The sequence below is a fragment of the Macrobrachium nipponense genome, chromosome 31, assembly GCF_015104395.2.
Source record: "Macrobrachium nipponense isolate FS-2020 chromosome 31, ASM1510439v2, whole genome shotgun sequence".
Lineage (NCBI taxonomy): Eukaryota > Metazoa > Arthropoda > Malacostraca > Decapoda > Palaemonidae > Macrobrachium > Macrobrachium nipponense.
This window is the reverse complement of record NC_061093.1, coordinates 26,705,296-26,726,635: the sequence shown is the minus strand read 5'-3', so window position 1 is coordinate 26,726,635 and position 21,340 is coordinate 26,705,296. Positions and strand designations below refer to the sequence as shown.

The 21,340-nt window shown below is 41.7% G+C and overlaps 1 protein-coding gene across 14 annotated transcripts in view; it reads left to right on the top strand.

Annotated features, from left to right (window-relative positions):
* LOC135206707 (insulin receptor substrate 1-B-like) overlaps window positions 1-21,340 on the top strand; it is a 177,834-nt gene that overhangs the window by 135,450 nt on the left and 21,044 nt on the right. For 13 of the 14 annotated variants that reach the window (XM_064238135.1, XM_064238136.1, XM_064238138.1 and 10 more), the window contains 2 exons: window positions 12,263-12,476; window positions 20,644-20,835. In XM_064238135.1, coding sequence (XP_064094205.1) covers window positions 12,263-12,476; window positions 20,644-20,835 — 406 coding nt within the window. The remainder of the gene's footprint in view (window positions 1-12,262; window positions 12,477-20,643; window positions 20,836-21,340) is intronic. The other variant, XM_064238144.1, reaches the window with a different exon arrangement.

Below are 21,340 nucleotides of genomic sequence, written 5' to 3'. Positions count from 1 at the left end.
AGAAGATAGGATGGGCGCCTCCCATCACTCGGCCACACCAGTGGGGGGTGTTGCCTGGCAAATCACTGGAAGGTGTGGCAGGAACTAGGGGCAGAGCAGTGGGTGGTGGATGTTCTCAGGATCGGGTATTTGATTCCGTTCGAGGTAACCCCGCCCCTGACAGATCAACCATTACCCCACGTCACTAGTAATGCCCACAAATCTCAGAAGGCCACTATTCTGCAGGACGAAGTGAAGAAGATGATGGAAAAGGAGCTGTGCAACAAGTTATGCAGTCCGACAAAAGGCTTTTACAGCAGGATTTTCCTGGTACCCAAAGCCAACGGGGAGTGGAAGACAGTAATAGACCTGTCAACGCTGAATCTGTTTATAAGGAAAACCAGTTTCAAGATGGAAACTCCGAAAATGGTTCTACAAGCAGTCAGAATCGGAGACTTTATGCTGACAGTCGATCTAAAGGACGCATACTTTCAGATACCAGTCCATCAGTCTTCAAGGAAATTTCTCCGCTTCAGTCTTGCAGGGAAAGCTTTCGAGTTCAAGGTCCTGTGCTTCGGATTGACAACGTCTCCTCAAGTTTTTACAAGAGTGTTCACCCTCGTGTCGGCGTGGGCGCACGCTCAGGGGATCAGGCTGATAAGATATCTGGACGATTGGCTGGTGATAGCAAAGTCCAGGGAGAAATTACTTCAGGGTACAGGGCGGCCCTCCTGCAGCTTTGTCACAGCCTAGGTATTGTGGTGAATCAGCAGAAGTCGCAGCTGGATCCAAGTCAACATTTGGAATATCTGGGAATGGTGATAGCACAACACAAGCCAAAGTATTCCCGACAGACCAAAGAGTACAGAAATGCAAACAAGTGGTGAATGCCTTTCTGGGAAAGCAGGACACAGCCAGCAAGACAGTGGCAGGTGGTGCTGGGAATCCTAACCTCCCTGGAGAAGCTAGTAACCCAACAAGGGAAGGCTACACCTTCTGGTTCCATACAATGGAGGATGAAGGAGTTTTGGTCAGCCAACAGTAGATCACCCGTACGAGCAAATTTCCCTTTGTCGGCAGAAGTGAGGAAAGACTTGCTGTGGTGGGTGGACGACGACAATCTGACAGTGGGTGTCCCCCTTCAACAATCCTCCCCAGACCTCTTGCTGTTCTCGGATGCGTCACTAGAAGGCTGGGGAGCCCATATGGAGGAGTTGATGGTGTCAGCAAAATGGAGTTGCAAGGACAGAGAACTCCATATAAACGTGCTGGAGTTGAAAGCAGCTTTCCTGGCTCTACAAGAATTCAGGGAGAGAGTAAAGGGACACTCGGTGTATTGATGTCAGACAAAACACCACAGTAGTAGCTTATATAAACAAGCAAGGAGGCCTAGTTTCTCGGCAGTTACATGTGATGACAGTTCAACTTCACCAGTGGGCTATAGAGAACCTGGTAGACATCAAGGCCAGGTATATTCCGGGAAAAAGAACATAGTGGCCGACAAGTTGAGCCGCAGGGATCAGATTCTGGGAACGGAGTGGTCCCAATACACCAACAGGTAGTGGACAGGATGCTCATGTTGTGGGAAGGACCGATCATAGACCTATTCGCAACCAGGTACAACAAAAAGTTGGAAGTGTATTGTTCAGTAGTCCGGACGCAGAGGCAGCAGCAGAAGATGCGCTACAACACCCCTGGGACAATCTGGACGTGTACGCATTTCCTCCATTTTGTCTAATCCGTCAGGTTCTGAACAGGGTAATGCGGTCTCAGAACCTCAAGATGACCCTGGTAGCCCCGTTATGGCCGAAAGCAGAGTGGTTTCCAGACCTACTGGAACTCCTAGTAGATGTGCCAAGAGAGTTTCCTCCATGGAGCAAAACCTTCTGTGTCAGCCTCACGTGGAGGAGGTACCACCAGTCGGTGAAGTCCCTATCGCTTCACGGGTGGAGACGTCAAGTATCTCCTCCGAGAGCGAGGGTTTTCGCAGAAAGCAGCAACTCAGATGGCAGGTAATATCAGAAAATCATCTGCGACAGTATACCAAGGGAAGTGGTCAGCATACTGTGATTGGTTTACAGACTTTCTGATATATCTCAGAACAGAAAAACATATGTCTGTATCTGCAGTGAAGGGGTACAGGGCTGCTCTAGCCTCAGTCTTACGAATGAAAGGAGTGGACATATCGTCTTCATGGGAGTTGGCCATGCTGATGAGGAGCTTTGAACAGTCATGCCCACCAAAGGAGCTAAAAGCCCCAGATTGGGATCTGACCAAGGTACTGAGTTATCTGACAAACCCCCTTACGAACCGCTAAGGCAGTCCACGGATAGGAGCCTGACCCTGAAGACAGTCTTCTTATTGGCCCTGGCTTCAACCAAAAGGGTGGGGGAGCTACATGGCCTCTCATATCTCATAAAGCACTCGAGAGGTTGGAGATCAATGGTGTGTGAGTTTGTCCCAGAATTCGTGGCAAAGACCCAAAATCCAACAATAGTAGACGGCAGATTCGACTCCTTTACCATACCTTCCTTGGCAGACTTTGTAGACAACGGACAAAGCTGAAATGCTCCTGTGCCCCGTCAGGGCAGTAAGGGAGTAACTTAAAGAGAACAAGGGCACCTCAGGCCGGGTTGCCAGAGGTTGTTCGTAAGTACAGGAGAGGAAACAAGAAGGAAGTGTCCAAGAATACATTATCATTTTGGCTAAGGGAGACAATCAGGGAAATGCTTATACTGCAGAAGACAGAGGGTCAGATAGCCAGGTGGGAGCTAGAGCTCATGACATCAGGGGTGTGAGTGCTTCCCTGGCATTTAAAAGAACATGTCTGTGGATAAAATCTGAAAGCTGGCGTGTGGAAGCGCCAAACAACTTTCACCTCATTTTATTTGAAGATGTTGCCCATAGATCCTTGGACACCTTTTCCTTGGGTCCAGTGGTGGCGGCCCAACAAGTGATATAGTTCATCCAGTGCCCCTGGCGGTCAGTTTGCGTCTAGTCTAAGATGAAGGTATGAAAGTAGAATGAATGGGATGACTGGTCTTTTTTTTCTTTACTACTTTCTTCCTACTCCTTTAACTACTGGGGCAATATGAAGGAGAGTACCGTCATGTGCTGGAACGGACTAGATGCAGGTGAGATGGTCAGCCATACTGTGAAGCTATCTTAGCTGATGATATACTTTTCAGTAGCAACACACCCCTCTGGATAATAAGGAAAGAGGGGTGAAGGTGGATCCAGTCGCAAGGGACAAGAGTAAACAGCTAGTAATGGTATCTACACCCAGTGGGAGGAAACCAATAGATCCGCTATATCTTTGGTCCTATGGTTTCCATTGTCCATTCTCTAGAATTTCCCTATATATTCGGAAATGGATAAGGTGGCAACTTCCAGTCAGTTGTAGAGACTTACCTCCCTCCAATAGTAAGTCTATCCTAATGTTAAGACCGAAGGTTTGTTTCGTGTATGAACAAATACCAAAATTTGTAACTAATTTGTAATTTTTTTCATAACTAACAAACCTGAGGTCTTAACAGTTAAAGGCCCACCTCGAACCACCCCTCTAGCAGTCTAAACTGGGTTAGAAATATAACTGATGGGTCACAGGTAGCCGTGGGCATTCTGGGTATACATGCCCCGTGACCTGGTATAGATGCCATTAGTCCCTGGTATCTCACAAGTGTAATTTTAATTCTACCGGTTTCCCAGCTTGGCGCTAGTAAATCCTAATGTTAAGACCTCAGGTTTGTTAGTTATGAAAAATACAAATTAGTTACAAATTTGGTATTTATTCTTGTTTGTATCAAGATTTGTTAGGAGGGATAATTTTACCCAGCAATATTTGTTTCTCAAGATTATTTTGTAGATTATAAGGAGGAAGATGTAGCATTACACACATAAGTTTCTTAGATGCTGCTAATAATGTTAAAGTTAATCAAATATAATGCTTGGATATCTACTTTACTAAAACTTTTTGTACATGAACTTCCCTGGCAGATATATACTTAGCTATATTCTCTGACGTTCCCGACAGAATTTCAAATCTCGCGGCACACGCGACAGGTAGGTCAGGTGGTCTACCTTACCGCCGCTGGGCGGGTGGAGGGTGTATGAACCAATCTATCTCTCCAGACAGATTTTTTTTCTGTTGCTGAAGCGATAACAACTGTTGTCGTTTCTTCATTTCTCGCTTGCCTGGAGATTGATTTGGTGACGTATTCGCTCTATTTTGGCTTGGCATACGCTGATTGTGGACCGTTATTGATTTTGCGCTGGATTTTCCTGTAGAATGTCTGATTTTGATTCTGTTTCCAAAACTCCGGTTTTGTTTAGAGTATGTTTGACTGATGGATGTAAGGTGAGGTTACCGAAAGCTGTGGTTGACCCTCACACTATCTGTGTTAAATGTAGGGGGAATGAATGTTCGTTTTGTAACCCGTGTCAAGAGTGTGAGGTTTTGAACGAAGATGAATATAAGGCTCTTTCTTCTTATATTAGGAAACTTGAAAGGGATAGGGTACGTAAAGCTTCTTCCAGGAGTTCGAGCAGGTCGAGAATGAGTGAGAATGAAACTAACATTAATGTAGTTTTAGAACCTTACTCCCAGGTCTCAGCTCCTGCTCCCCGCACCGAAGCCGTAGATTCGTCTTCGGAGGCGGCGGCCTCAAAAGCTTCCTTGTGTTCTAAGGAAGACAAGACTCTTCGTACTGATCAAGGTAAGAGTGTCAGTGATGATAAGTGCAGTGTACCCAGTGATGTGGAGGGTGCGTCTGACCGGCTCCTTAGTGCCTCCAGGCCTAGACCTCTTCCAGACTCCCAGTTCCAGTGGAGGAGGAAAAGTCGAAAGCCGCCAGGAGGGCTAGGGATAGCCCCCACCGGTCAGGCGTCCCCTCGGCAGATCCTGAAGTTCGCTCCCAGGCTGCCTTGGATCGTAAGAAGAAGGATATTCTTTGTCAGTGTTTTTCGTCGTCCTCTTCTCCTTCGCCGAAGCGTGGTTGGAGCTCTAAGGAGGCGTCACGCCCGTTGAAGAGGGCTGCGGAGGCTCCCTTCAGTACGTTAGCGTCCAGCCCAGAAGACTTCTGATGTAGCTTCCTTGCAAGCAAAGAAGCCTAGGAGATCCTGTGATCGCCCTCCTTCTCCCGCTCCTCGCGCTGAACTTGCTTCGGAAGAAGATCCTGGGGACTCACCTACTCGAGTGCTAGCGGGCCTACAAGCTCAGATCACAGCCTTGGCGGACTCCTTGGCATCAAGATCACGTAGAAGGAAGGATTTGTCTCTCCCTATCAAGAGATCGAGGCGCTTTTCGTCGGAAGATCGCTCTCCTTGTAATCGGCGATCTCCTTCTTTTGAGGATACTTCTACACATCGTAGGATTTCACGAGAAGAGCACCACTCCCGTGGCTTCCTCTCGGAGGTGTCGAGGCGCCATTCGTCGGATAGGCGCTCTTTGGACTATGAAGATATTTCCCCAGATCGGATTCCTGCCTCAGGTAGACGCTCCGCCCCTTCTGTTTCTCCTTCTTCAAGAGTTCGTGCAAGAAGAGAGAGTCGCTCAGGTCATAGAAGACTTATTTCGTCGTCTCCGTCTCGTCTTTCCTCTCCTTGCCTTCTCAGAGAACCTAGGGAATGCCCTTCTGAAAGTAGGCGCGCTTCTCCTTCCGACTACTGTCGTCGGACGTCGGATACCGTGACTTGTAGGCGCTCATCGCATGGAGTTCGCTCCTCCCCTGTAAGACATCAAGAGTCTAGTAGGAGCCCTGCGCCTGGTAGGCGTCCTTCTTTTAGTAGCTGTTCTCCTGGAGAAAGGCGCCTTGATCCTCGTTTGCTTCGTTCTCCTAGTAGGCGCTCTTCGTTCTCGAGGCTCCTTACTCCTGATCGGTCCCCTCTTACTAGAAGTCAAGAAGAACGCCTTCAAGCGCCCTGCTTCTGTTAGGCGCTCAGAGCCTTACAGACGTTCTCCCCTTGGTAAGGACCAAGATCTCGTCGAACGCCCTGTTCCGTTTAAGCGCTCGGAGCATAGCAGCCGCTCTCCGCTTCGTAGGCATCAAGAGCCTCTCAAGCGCCCTGCTCCTGATAGGCGCCCTATTTTTAGCAACGTTTCGCCGCTTGGTAGGCGCCAGGATTCCCCTAAGCGCCCTGTGACAAATAGGCGCTCGGCGCCTAGTAGCCGCTCTCCTCACGATCGGCGCCAGGATTTTAGTAGGCGCTCTCCCTCTCGTAATCTCCCTAGGGATAGACGTGGTCTTTCTAGGGAAGGGAGTCCTTCCTCTTTTGCTGTTAAGAGTTTGTCTTCGTTTAGGAAGGAATACGAGATGAGACAAGAATTTTCGGATAAGCGTCCTTCTATTACGACTCGTCGTTCTCCTGTACGCCGCTCTCCTTTGGAATCTTCTCCTCATTCAAGACGTTTGTCTCCTTCATCGCACTGTACCCCAGCTAGGAAATCATCTAAGGATTCTCATAAGGATCCTCATCCTTGTTCTCCTCATCCTTGTTCTCCTCATCCTTGTTCTCCTCATCCTTGTTCTCCTCTTCAAGAAGACCAGGAAGCCTCTGAGGAAGAAGCTAATACATTGGCAGCAGTTTCTTCGTACAAGAAGCTCACAGAGCTTCTCCTTCAGGAGTTCGGAGAGTCTTTGAGCCCTACTGCTCCTCCTTCTCCACACTCGTTGTTCTCCACAGCAAAAGCAACGAAAGGATCTTCGTGTGTGAGAATGAAACCGACTCTTTCTATGAAGAAAGCGCTCAAGAGTTTCGGTTCATGGATGCGTACTAAAGAAGAAGCGGGGAAAACTATGTTTGCCTTCCCTCCGTGGAAGCTTTCAGGACGGACAGGATTTTGGTATGAGACAGGAGAACCCTTGGGACTGGGCCTTCCGTCTCCAGCTGACGCAGATTTTTCGGCACTAGTAGACGCCACTAGAAGATCAGCTTTGAATTCGGCCAAAACTACGTGGGCAGTGAATGAAATAGATCACATTCTAAAAGGCATTTTTAGTCTTGGAAGTTTTCAACTTTCTCGATTGGTCCCTCGGAGTCCTAGCCAAGAAAACTCAAGGACCGGACACGTTTTCTCCGGAGGATTTGAATTGTGTCTTATCATGTATGGATAAATCGGTGGGGGATGGGGCCAGCGAAATAGCTTCACTGTTTGGGGCAGGGGTCTTGAAGAAAAGATCAGTATTTTGCTCATTTTTAACAAAGTCTGTCTCACATGCACAGAGATCGTCTTTGCTTTTTGCCCCTCTCTCTACGCAGCTGTTTCCTAAACACCTGGTTCAAGACATTTCGAAGGCGCTCTCTGCCAAAGCTACGCTGGATCTTCTAGCGCAGTCTGCGAGGAAGCCGCGCCCTACCTTCCAGACTAAGACGAAGAAAGTGAAGCCGACCTCTCAGGAACCCTTTCGAGGGGCTTCTACCTCTAGATCCTCTTCGTTCAGAGGTCGGAAACCTAATAGAAGAGGGAGGACTTTTACGAAGTCAATCAAACCTCCCAAGTAAGACTCAAGCCCTTCAGACAACTGTAGGCGCCAGGCTTTTACAGTTTGCAGAAGTCTGGGCCCAGAAAGACGCAGATGCCTGGACCCTGTCAATATTGAGGAAGGGCTACCTCATCCCGTTCTCTTCGAGGCCTCCCTTGACGAATACCCCGAGGGAGTTGACGGCCAGATACAGGGACCCCATCATGAATCAAGCCCTCCGACTAGCGGTAGATCAGATGCTGGAAAAGGAGGCGATCGAACTAGTGGCAGATCATCTTTCGGCAGGCTTTTACAACCGCCTGTTCCTAGTTCCGAAATCCTCAGGGGGATGGAGACCGGTGTTGGATGTAAGCGCCCTGAACTTCTTCATCGAAAAGAAGAAGTTCACGATGGAGACCACTGCCTCGGTGTTAGCAGCACTCCGTCCAGGGGACTGGATGGTGTCCTTGGACTTACAGGACGCTTACTTCCACGTACCAATCCATCCTTCCTCGAGGAAGTTTCTAAGATTCATGATGGGGGGAAGAATCTTCCAATTCAGGGCCCTGTGTTTTGGCCTCTCGACGGCCCCCAAGTCTTTACGGCCATCATGAGGAATGTAGCACAATGGCTTCACCTAGAAGGGGTGAGGATTTCGCTCTACCTCGACGATTGGCTTATAAGGGCCAATTCCAGAGATCGTTGTCTGAAGGACTTGAAGAAAACCCTGGATTTGACTTATTCCTTAGGACTTCTGGTCAATCTGCAGAAGTCAAGTCTGATTCCCGCTCAAGAGTGCGTTTATCTGGGGATCCAGATGAACTCTCTGAGTTTTCGGGCTTTTCCGTCACAGGAGAGGATAGCCCGGGGACTCGAAAAAGTAACAACCTTCTTAGGGAAAGAAGTATGCACAGTGAGGGGAGTGGATGAGTCTGCTGGGACGCTCTCACTGGAGCAATTTGTTTCCCTAGGAAGGTTGCACCTGAGACCGCTCCAATTCTTTCTTCATCGGAATTGGAGTCGTCCTTCTCAGGATTTGAAGTTCTCCCTGTCAATTTCTCATCAAATCAAGAAGGAGTTAGCATGGTGGGCAGATCCCAACAAGTTCTCGCAGGGACTGTCTCTTCAATCCCAGAACCCCAACCTGGTGTTGTTCTCCGATGCGTCGGAAACAGGTTGGGGGCCGACTCTGGGAACCAAGGAGGTGTCAGGAACCTGGGTGGGGGACCAGTCTTCCTGGCACATCAACAGGAAAGAACTAATAGCCATGTGGCTTGCTCTGAAGGAGTTTGAGTCAGATGTGACGGGAGCAGTTGTGCAAATAAACTCGGACAACACCACGGCTCTTGCATACATCAGGAAACAGGGGGGGACGCATTCCTTCTCTCTGTACGAAACAGCAAGAGATCTTCTTCTGTGGACAGAAGAAAGGGGGATAAAACTTCTCACCAGATTCGTACAGGGAGAAAGGAATGTAAGGGCAGATCTCCTCAGCAGGAAAGATCAGGTCCTTCCCACAGATTGGACTCTGCACCAAGATGTTTGTCAGAGCCTTTGGAAGTTGTGGGGCAGGCCTCTCTTAGACCTGTTTGCAACTTCAACGAACAAAAGACTGGATCTTTATTGCTCGCCCATCTCGGATCCAGGAGCAATAGGGATAGACGCTCTCCTACTCGATTGGAAAGGACTCAACGTATACGCGTTTCCCCCCTTCAAGATTCTGGGGTTGACTTTAAAAAAGTTCGCAGAGTCAGATTCCGCGAGGATGACTTTGATAGCTCCCTTTTGGCCAGCACAAGATTGGTTCACAGAGGTGCTGGAATGGCTGGTGGATTTTCCAAGATCGCTTCCTCTAAGGAGCGATCTACTCAGACAGCCCCACTTTGACAGGTACCACAAAAACCTCCCCGCTCTCAGTCTGACTGGCTTCAGACTGTCCAGAAACTGGTCAGAGCGAAAGGCTTTTCGTCAGCAGCTGCTAAGGCAATCGCTAGAGCGAGGAGGTCTTCCACCTTACGAGTGTACCAGTCGAAGTGGGATGTCTTCAGAAGATGGTGCAAGAGGAATAACGTTTCCTCTTCCAGTACCTCTGTGAATCAAATTGCAGACTTCTTTTTATTCTTAAGACAAGAATGTGGCTTAGTCGTTTCGACGATTAAAGGCTATCGTAGTATGTTGGCGAATGTCTTCAGGCACAGGGGCCTCAACTTATCGGAAGATAAGGACCTACAGGACCTTATTAGGTCTTTTGATACAACGAAATTGCAGTCTCCTAAGACACCTAGCTGGAATTTGGATGTAGTCCTTCAATTCCTTGGGTCCTCTAGGTTTGAACCCCCTAATTCAGCCTCATTCAGAGACCTTACTAGGAAGACTCTGTTTTTGATGGCTCTAGCTTCCGCCAGAAGAGTGAGTGAGCTTTAGGCGATTGATGGTAATGTGGGTTTTAAGGAGGACTCTCTCATTTGCTCTTTCCTTCCTGGTTTTCTTGCGAAGAATGAAAACCCATCAAGTCCATGGCCCAAGAACTTCGAGATTCGTGGGTTATCTTCTTTGGTAGGAGAAGAACCAGAGAGAACTCTTTGCCCAGTGAGAATGGTAAAATACTACCTTAGAAGAAAAGAGCAACTGAAAGCCAACCGAGAGGTCCTGTGGTGTTCAATAAAAGACCCTACTCGTCCATTGTCGAAGAACGCATTGTCCTTCTTCTTGAGAAGCCTCATCAAAGAAGCACACGGATCCTGCAGAGAAGAACATCTTAGGGCTTCTTAAAGTGAAAGCACACGAAGTAAGAGCCATAGCAACTTCTCTTGCTTTTAACAAGAATATGTCCGTGCGAAATCTGATGGAGACAACGTTCTGGAGATGTCAGTCAGTGTTCGCGAACCACTACTTACGTGATGTGAGAATCACTTACGAAAAATGCTTCGCCTTGGGCCTGTACGTATCTGCGGATTCAGTGCTGGGGCAGGGAGCTGGAACTCATCCTTGTTTAGTAGTATAAATTTTTCCCCTTGTATTTGTTGTTGTTGGTTGCCTTAAAGAGGATGCATGAAGGCATCTCTTTAGGTCGTAATACTAATCTTTAGTAGGTTGGTTAGGTGGTCTGATGAGTGTGGCTCCTTGCAGTAGTAGTGGTTAGGACCTGTTAAGATAGGGATGAATTCCCTTTAACAGGATCCGACTTGGATTCTACCACACAAAGGGATCATATATCCCAGTGGTAGATCCGAGAGTCTTTCAGCATCAGGTCACGTCCTAGCTGTAGCTCTCCAGGCAACGCAGACTCAGAGACAGTATCAATGAAGTCTTCTGCCTGAACAGGTAAGAACCAAGGTTATTTATATCCTACAACATCAGTTGTTTCTTATCTCTCTTTATTACTTTAGCTGTCTCTTACCCTCCACCAAGGGTGCCAATCAGCTAAGTATATATCTGGCAGGGAAGTTCATGTACAAAAGTGATATTGTTAAACTACAATAAAGTTTTGTACATACTTACCTGGCAGATATATACGTCTAATGGCCCACCCAGCCTCCCCTCAGGAGACAGGTGAAAAAAAAAAAAAAAAAAAAAAAAAATGGCTGGAGAGATAGATTGGTTCATACACCCGCCGACCCGCCACGCAGCGGCGGGTAAGGTAGACCACCTGACCTACCTGTCGCGTGTGCCGCGAGATTTGAAATTCTGTCGGGAACGTCGGAGACTATAACTAAGTATATATCTGCCAGGTAAGTATGTACAAAACTTTATTGTAGTTTAACAATATCATATTTCTGCAAACAGTGTTTATATGGAGGCAGTTTACAAGGGACAGTATAATTGATGTGGTAGATGTTGAGCAAAGGATGCCCAATTAGAACCATTACTTACTGTTCATCTGTATTTAAGTCTTTATAGATTCTGTGTGTTTTTATTATTGTTATTATGTTATATTATTACTAGCTGATTTACCCAGCGCTGCCTGGGAAAATTGTGAATGATGGGCTACGGGTAGGGGGAGGGAAGAGGGTTGGGGAAGGGGAGGGAGAAAGGAGATGGGAAAAAAGGAAGAATGATATGGTGGTGGAATTGGGAGAGGGAGAGGGATGGGAGGGTGAGGGGAAGATAGAGGGGAGGGAAGGGAAAGGGGAAATTACTTTTCTCATTTAGAAGAGAAAAATTATCTCTGCTGAATATGAGCCTGTCTCCCTTTCAGCAATATTCAGACCTTTTATTGATTGTGTGAAATGAACTGCGCAGCAAAGTGAAGGAGAATCATGCAAGGATCTGTCTTTGGCAAACTGTATGAATTCGTAGTGGATTCATTATACATGAATGTACTGCTAGCTCACTACTGTATTATTTATACTTCAGATACTCCCCCTCACTCTTCCCCCTACCTGTAGCCTGTCATTCACAGTTTTCCCGGGCAGCACTGGGTAGGTCAGCTAGTATGTATATATAAGGCTATAAACCATCCTCGATCAAAGCCCAATTCAATAGTTTTTGTTTGGCTTAAATCCTTGAAGCCATTTAGCCTTGATTGAATAACAGACAGACAAGATGGACATAATGCCCAATATAGCATGATTTGACTAGCTGCCTATGGGAATAGTGGTCACACCAAGGAAAGAAATTTTGAAAATTCATGTTAAAATGCTAAGACTAAGTACAAGATTATGTATTGTGGTCAGATGATGTATCGCTATGGTTGCATGTAGTTTGAATAATACGGACTAAGCCTTGGTGTCCACTTTTATTTGGGGTACTGACTAGACTGAAAGGTTTGAGAGATTTTGGTGAGTAAAGTAACTGATTATTTTTTCTTATACATTTCTTAGGTGACTCCTTTCCTGAAATGTCACCAGGAAGTAGTTGTTCCTTCACCTCTGGTACACCATCTTCTGATCATCGGTTTCCAGAGTTTATAGCTGAGAAAAGTGGCAGTGGTTCATACTGTGGATACTCGGAAGATGATGATTCTTCTATAGAACGGCCTATTAGAACTAACTCTGTTGGATCTAAACCTGAGCAGTTTAGAAGTCGTAAAAATAGGTAAGCAGCATCTTCCTGCCACTATTATGTAGAATTTTCTTGTTAGATGTAACTAATTATAGATATTGTATGGCTACCGTTTCAAAATCAGCTTGACCTTAGTTGCTATGTGAAGGTTCGTTGATATGTATGGTGTATGTGCTGTTGCATTAACCAAAAGATGTATTCAATATCATTAATTAATTGCAAGATTGTAATTCTCTTTTAAGTTTATTAACTTTCCAATTTGGTTGTGTTGAATACATTTAGAGAATGGTTGTTGTGCAGCGTTGAATGAGTGTTGTAACCATTACTTGTGCTTAATTTTTAATTAAATATTGTCATAATAATGTTCATAAGTACCTTGGTATGGTTACATCACATAAAATGTAGTTGCATCATGCCAAGTTAATGAATACTTTTGTCTTAAATAAGGAATGAGCTTAAATATAAGTTTAAGATACCTCTGAGCATGCCTTGCTTTAGCTGGTAATGGGCTTTATGTACTGAATGCAACTATACACATTTGAATTTGCTTTATCTACGAGTTGGTAACACTTTGTAAACAGTAGCATTTAGAATTGCACAGTAAGTACTTCAGTGTTTATTACCTTTTCTTTCTGTGAAAAGATTGATGCACTTGCTTGGGTTGAGTTGTTTGTGGTTTTCATTAAGTGTTCAGTGGTTGTCATCCTTCACTGTCGTGTTGTAGGTTTTTTATGTTTACCAATAAGGCGCTCATCAGGTCAAGCCTGAGATGTAGAAATTTGCAGAGATTTGGAGGTGCAAATTGGATGGGGTGTTCGCTTCTAATAGAAAAGGTGAATTCCAGGCAGGATTTGTTAGAAACTTGATCAGTATGTAGTTTAGGATATAAAGAACTTTGGCATGAGGTCCATAGCACTTGTACCATATGTATCTATCATGCATCAACTGTTAACTTCCTTTATCTTGGTTGTATGAGTATAAATATAGTAGGTGTGATGATTTGAGCTCATAGCAAATAGTATAGTGTAATTTGATTTAATGAGAATGTTTTAAGATATTAGTAAATTTTTGTAGGTAAAATACCATTATTTAGCCCTAGTGCTGCTTCCCGTTTAAGCAGTTTCAGTTTCCCAATTTGTGTTGACATTGGTGGTCTGTCTTGTGTGATCTTCATGGCCATAAGAAGAAAGTAAAGTTTTAGTCCTTTCTGGGAAAGGAAATTTTTTTCACCTCTTAGTGTAGTGACAGGTTTTTGCTGGTAATTTTCTTTTGTAGGTATTGAAATTATGAAAGAACTTGAAAGTCTAAATTTCATTGAAAACTATAAAAGGTAAGTGATTTACATATTATTTTGCTGGAGTATACCTGTTTCAATAGCATCTAACTTTAGATACAGTATATGAGAATATGACTACTGTCACAGTTCCCTCCCTCACTTATTTGTCATCTGTTGGGAAAAGGTCAAATAGAATGTACTGTAGTTACTTTAAGCATTATATCAGGCTGAGAGTATCAAGTTTTTATCACTTCATTTTATAAGATCTGGTGAGACTAAAGGCTATGAAGAAATTTCTGTAACAAATATTTACAACAAAGTTAGAATTATGAAGAAATTTAAGATGTTCAGGATGGCATGAATTATGGTGTGTATTAGACACATTTGAAAACAGAAATAGATTTTGAAGAATTAAGAACACATCCATTTGAAGTGTTTCTTATTGCAAAACAATAATGAATGGAAAGAACACAGGAATTACTATCTTCAAGTGAAGACTTATTATTGATAATATTAATTTCTTTGCTTCTTTTACATGTCTGGTTTTGATGATAGATAAAAATTTTGTAAAGGAGTAGGTGGTCTAAAAGGTTTAGGGGCCTCTTGTTCTGCACCAAAAATTTTCTGTATCAAACACTGAAAAGACAAGATAGGTCTAGATGTACTGATGGCACCAACAACAGCATCTCTCATTTCTTGTCACTCAAAATAAATTGAAAGATTAAATATAGTCAGTTAGTTTAAATTTTATATACTAATTACTACAGTTAATTTCACCATGAGCACTCTGTTACACTTTTAGACTTCCAGAGGGTTTGCAGAAGGTTTTGTTTTTAGATGAGCAGCAAAAATTAGAGCAAGATAAAGGTGAAGAATTGGACAGCTGTGTGGAAAGAGACAGAATTGAATAAATGAATAATAAAAGGCAGAAAGCAATGCAGCTGGGGCTGAAGAGATACTGCAGTGGCCTTTCAGCACCATCTACATTGTACTTGGCAAGGCATACTGAAAAGCAGAAAGAAATGAAAAAGCAGGCAAACTAAACTGGCTTTAATAAGGACCGAGAGCAAAGCACTTCCTTTCTTAAAGGAAATAACTGGCGTGGTCACATAACTTGTGACAAGCATAGATGCCAGTAGTCCCTTGCATACACAATTTTTATTTAACTTTACAGTTTTCCAGCTGGCGCTAGAAGATTTATCCTAATGTTGAGATCGACAGTTTGTTAGTTACAAAAAATACCAATTCATTAACAAATTTGTCATTTTAATTCACCTCTCTACAGGGCCAAGTTATAAGTAACATATTAACCAAATCCAAGATGGCAATAAAATTACTTGAACAAACTGCACTCAGTCCATTAATTATGTTGCCTCTGGTGTGACTACAGTGATGATACCTAAAAGGACATCACAAGTACATAACTGTTTTTTTAGGCATACTGAATGTCTGGAAGGTTGTGCCTAAATTCAGTGCTCGTAATGCTTGTTTCAGTTGGCTGAGAATACTGAAGAATATGAGATTGAAATGCAATTTCAAAATCAGCACTTCTAATACTGTTTAAATAAGCACTGTATTGCAAAATTCTCAGTCATTTTGGAAATATGGCATTTAAAACAAAACTGGAAGGTATGTTTGTGTGAGAGGAAGAACCCTAGACACCCATGACAGAAATTGAAAAGCCTATCTACATCTTCCCCATTAACCATTTTATAAAATCAAATTCTCACAGGCTTAGATATTACTTATTTTATACAACAAGTGTAGTAATTTTCCCTAAGATAAGGCAAGAGGTTACTGGAACTGTCAAGCCTGGCAAAGCCATGAACTTAAGCTTTGGTGGGCACCTTCGAGAGAGAAGGAGTGATCACTTTCTTGCGCTTGGTACAACAACAGCAAAATGTCGATCGGCCAATCTTATAGAGTACAAATTATTTCATCACCATTGTCATGTTGTCCTTCATTCTCCTTCTTCATAAATTCATTGTTACTATGTTACTTTCTCATTTGTCAATTGAGAATAGTGTTGGGTTGATGCTCTTCCTCTGGCAAGTGGCATTTCTTCAGCATCATTTCTCAAGTTTCAAGGGACTTTTGACCTTGAAGGGCATATTATAGACTGGCATGTTCAAAATATCGAAAAAATTGGAGATCTAGTGTAAAACATATCTGAACAACATGGGAGGCAGATCGAGACTGGCAATCTTGTCTTTATACGGGTCTGAGCTGTGAAGAGATGATCTGCACATTCATATGAGGTGCTGATGGAATGTATAATATATGTTTTTAAAAAGTAGTTTCAGATGACAGACATGCATCATCTAGATTTCTGAGATTAGGTTTTGATTGATGCATTTGTGCATCATGGGAATATCAATGCTTATATTTGTTTTTAGTCATATTTTTCACTCTTCTGCAAGGTAGATGACGTCAGATTAAAAATGTATACTGGAATATTTAAAAAAAAATACATATCCTGTTGTTGCTAGGCTCTGTTTTCAATGACATGCTCATTTGAGTGGTTATTGTGGTTTTTTGTTTATTGTTATGAAGTGAAATATGAAATAGGTTGCAGTAGTAATTCTAAAGTGAAATAGACAAGTTTTCATAAGTCCAGGGTTAAAAATAACTAAAAACTGAGAAGCGTGACATGAGTAATGTTAAATTAGATGTAGAGAGAGCAGGCCTTACGAGAGCTAGATGATAGGTTGCCAGACCACCAAGTTTCGTTTCAAGGTAAGGTAATGAAATGTAGGAGGAAAAGAGTTCCCAGAGAATGCTGTTTTTGTGTGAATTATTTTTAGATGAAGTGGGTCAGCATATTAATTTATGACTGCTTTAGGGATTTGAGATGGAGGGGACCAATTTTCACATATACTGGCAGGTATCATTTTTAGAAATGTTTTTTGAATCAAACAAGGAATGTCAACTTTTCATAAGATTGAAATTGGGAACTCGTGAGTGAGTCTGTAAATCGGTCCGTTCACATCACCATAAACTTATCAGGTGACTGAGTAGGTGACCAAATATAGAGCAATGTCAAAACTTCCTTTGAAGTAAAGTTTGGATTGGTACTCCTAGCTAACTACTCTCATAATTCTTGAAATCCTTTGTCGTACTGTGTTTTACACTGATCAAGTTATAGCAGTTATTGTTTGTTATGGATTTGGTAGCCTCTTGTGGATTTAGAATATTAATGTGAGAGTTAAGTACTGTGTTATTTGAAGTCATTTTCCCTCTAAACTAAGATGCTTACCCTGAAATAAAATACAAAATGAGGGAAGATTACAGTTATTGTGTGTTTGTGTGTGTGTGGATTTAGGTTGATGGATGCCTGGGCTAAAGAAAACTAATTTATCCCTTTGTAACCCCCTTTAAGTAAATCACAGCTCCTGTAATTTTTTTTTTCTCTATTTTTACCCTACAAATTAATATTGTATCCTTATCAATAACTGTTGGTTATTTTAAGTAACTCCTTAGTAGTTGATATTGCTTTTATCTTAGTTGGTACTGGAATGACTCTTGGGGCTACTAGTTTTCTATGTAGTGTAGCTTTTAAGCTCCCTGTTTTGAAATTTTGATAAAGGACATTTTTCTGCCTATTGCTTAGAAGAAATGATCTTGCATAAAACTTATCATTTTGATCGATTATATTTTAAAGTTTAATGTGAAGAGTTCAAGTATTTTTCCTTACTTTCCTTTTGTCTTTATAGTATAGTTTAATAGATTTTGGAATTGTAGAGAGCCTTTTTATTTTTTATGAGTAAGGTCATACATATTCATAATGCTTCATCCTTTTCATTTTAATTCTATTAATTTTACATGACCATTGACCTTTCCTTTTGAATGATGAAAGTATTATGAATATATAATGCCCTTTTGTTAAAATGAGTGAGCAGTGGCACAGCACATTGTGGGCAATGTAGTTTAATTCATATTAAAAACACTGAAGTGCATAAACACAGGTAGCTGTGTCATGTCTTGTATGAAGGGAAGCTGCCCTTAAATGTGTGAAATATTATTTTTTATGCTGAAGGAAACTAATACAGTAGCATAGATTCAAGTTTTATATTTAATGTGAATCTGTAAAATTCTGTAGAATACTTTTGTAATGTAAGCATAAGTAGACATTACAATTACATGTCAAAGCATTAGATTAACCAAGGAAGGTTCTTGCTGCATAGAGAATGAGTGGTTTTTTTAAAATAGTATGCTGTTCATTATTTTCCATGATTCTGTCACTACCTTACAGGAGTAACCTTACTGAATGATTGTTTCTCTTGAATGAGACAAGTATGATATGAGTAATTCTGAAGCCTTGTAGTGTGTGGGATAGGAGTCAATATTTTGTAAAACAAGGAATTTAATCGGTAATTTAATCATGGATAAGAGTGTTTGTCTTGAACAGGCTGAATGAAGACGATGAGGATGACTAGATATATTTGATATGGCATGACACATTAGGTGGCTTGAGTAAATGAATGTTTATAATATGCCACCATGAAATTTGAAGATTTTTTCGTTTAGCAAATTTATACTACAGTTAGCTTATGCTTCAGCTCAGCAGGTAAGCATATTGCTCAGACCCTTGTTCTTGTGTGATGTAACATTAGGTTTGTACTAGAGGTTTCTAAAGGGCTTATGAATTGAAGATTGTTAAATTTAACACTGGGTGTTGAGGCCTTGTACATATGTATGCTGGGCTTTTATATAAATTTTCTTTGTTTAAAAACTCTTTGGATGCACATTACTGATATACATTTTAGCTCTAAGTAAAGCAGTTTACTATGAAAAAATATTTTGAATAAAAAAATATTTGTAATAAATTTATCATAGTAGTACCTTATTGTTTGCGTGAAAATTATTTCGTGACTCGTCACCGGCAAAAGCATTCGGCATTTCAGATTCATGATTCAGTAGCACCCATGTTCGCTGAATGCCCAGAATGTCTTTTTAAATTTAACTGGCCTTATGCCAGGATAGGCTCTTGCTTCTGGGCAGCCTATAAAGGGCCTTGAAACTTGTGTGACCCTGAACAGTTGAAATTTGGAGAAATTATTGTAGCCCTGCTTACCTGTTGAAAAGGCTTGAATGGGTCATTTTTCTTTATTAGTTTTCATCCCAATAATAAATTTTTCAAACGGAGTGTTTCTGTCAGTCCGGTGAAATCCATAGTCTACAACACATAAAGGATGAGAAAAGATTTATGGAATTGCTAACAAAGAGTACTGTACAATAACAAAGGCTTGAGTTTAAAATGGTAACTTTGAGGATGGAAACAAAAATATGTTTGAATATTAAATAACCTTTGATATTCTGAGATATGAAGCTTATAAATGCTATGTAAAGAAAAGAAAATCCAGTTGTGAAAATATGTGACAGCATTATAAATTTTCTCATGAAATTTGCTGGCTTTCACCGAAGCACAGCTCCAAATATAAAATATTCCTTGACCATTTAGACCAAAACTATATTATACAATACTGTACTGCCTTATCAATTTTGAATAAATCATTGCGAGTAGAAATACTATAAAAACTCTTATTCTTCCTATCAATGTTTGTATTTCAAAGCTTTTTGCAGGTATTACTAATTTGGTTCAGAGAATGTATGATACAATTTTCATAAATTTCCATGATGTTTTGTACACTTGGAAAAATTTGATGAACCTTCCATTTATGCTCTCTCTCTCTCTCTCTCTCTCTCTCTCTCTCTCTCTCTCTCTCTCTCTCTCTCTCTCTCTCTCTCTCTCTCTCTAAAGCCTGGATCTTTGTAAAGCTTCTTGCTAGACTATTTATCTAATGATCTTCTGTGCAAGGTCATTTTAGCTAATTATTTTTTCAAGTTACCTAAGATACTAAGTTTGCCTAAGGTATTTTCAGTTTTTAATAGCATAATTCTTTTCCTATCTTAGGTTTTTAAGAATCACCATAGACAATTTTTATAATTATTTTAATATTTGGTATTTTTGTGTTTTAATAATACAAAGTCCTGATCAATGCAAAATCCAGATATTTGAAGCTTAGTGTATAGCCCCCTTAAATGGTATTGCATGAGTTCAGGAAGTACTAGAGAGGTTATGTGCTTGATAACAAAATTCATTAACATCTGGAAATATGAAATTTAATCAGTCAGAATCTCACAGAATACTGAACAAACTTTTATTTATCTCAAATTTTCTTACATAAGACAAAAATAATTGCGAGTATCATAAATGGGGCTTTACTGTATATACTGGATTGTGGTTGTTTTCTTAATAGGCTCAGAACTTTATGGATAGGGTGGTAATACCAGTAAAGAAATTGAAAAGTCCCTGAAAATTATCTGAAAGAAAAATCTGTTAAGATATCTGAAGATTTCAGTCTTGAACATTTTTATATGTCGACCCTGCTATTGTAATCCCATGTTGTATCTGAATGTGTATACTGTATCCAAAGAGTTTAACCATCTTTTATACTGTATTAGATTGCATTGTATACAAAACCTCAACCTAACCACTTGTTTACTTGCTTTAATATGGTATTAAAGCTCTGCAGCTATGCTTACATAAGGTGCAAGGATGTGTGTTAGACTTTAATAAAGGCATGAACCCACATTAAAAGAGGTTAGGAAGTACACTGGAGATAATTGTCACCTAACATTCACAGTTAGGCGTCATTTTTTTGGGTAGCTATGGTTAGTAAATAGGAGCATGAAGAAATTCTTAGTTGAGGTATCCTATGGTATATAAGGTAGCAAAGTTTTGGTACACATAGGTGTCAGGTGTTGGAGGATGAAAGGAGGTACTGTAATGCCCTATTTTGCAATGCTGCTGCCCTGCTCTTGGCTAACTCAGTTATTGTACAGTAACATTGGTCCTGTTGGTCCTCCTCTTCCTTCTCCTGCCTCCTCCATCCCTCCTGTGTGGGTCTACAACAACTACAGACTGGAAGTGAGCCCAGCCGAACCTGCCCGTGTTCGAGCCTTCTCTGTTGGTTCTCGTGTGGGACTAAGGCTGGCAGGTAGCAGAACTGGTTATGTGGCCAGTGGCACAAGTGGTGTCACTTCGGCTTCTATCACAGAGTTTTCTCCTTCTATCAAGGAGAAAGGCAAACAAGTCAAAAGCAAGTCCACCAGGTAGGGTCTTTTAATTGACATCATTGAATGACTGTAACTGCCACACCCTGCCTTTTGTAATTGGATTTATGAAATGATTTACAGTTTTGTGTTTTTCATTGCAAGGTTATTTTATTCTGCATTTGTGGTTTGCCTTTTTTCTGCTCTTAGTGTGTGTCAAGGGAAATTTGTTTCTTTTATATTTTGTGTCTTAGCAGGTAGCCTTTAGATTAAGCTTTCAGGTAATACCATTGCTTTGTAGCTGCACGATGTTAAAAAATCTAAGCACAATTATAACTGATACAACTTTCATCTGTAATAACAGTGTGTCTGAAGTTATTATTGCCAGTATGCCAAGGCATAGTGCATTTTCAACTTGTTGATGGATTATTTAAAATAGATAACTTTGGGAACTGATTTTCTTTAACTTAATTCATGGTCAGCATCCAGGTTTTTAATTTTCAAGTATTAATTTTTATCATTGAAAGAGGTTTTTCATAATTCATATGTGGCCCCATTTTGACAT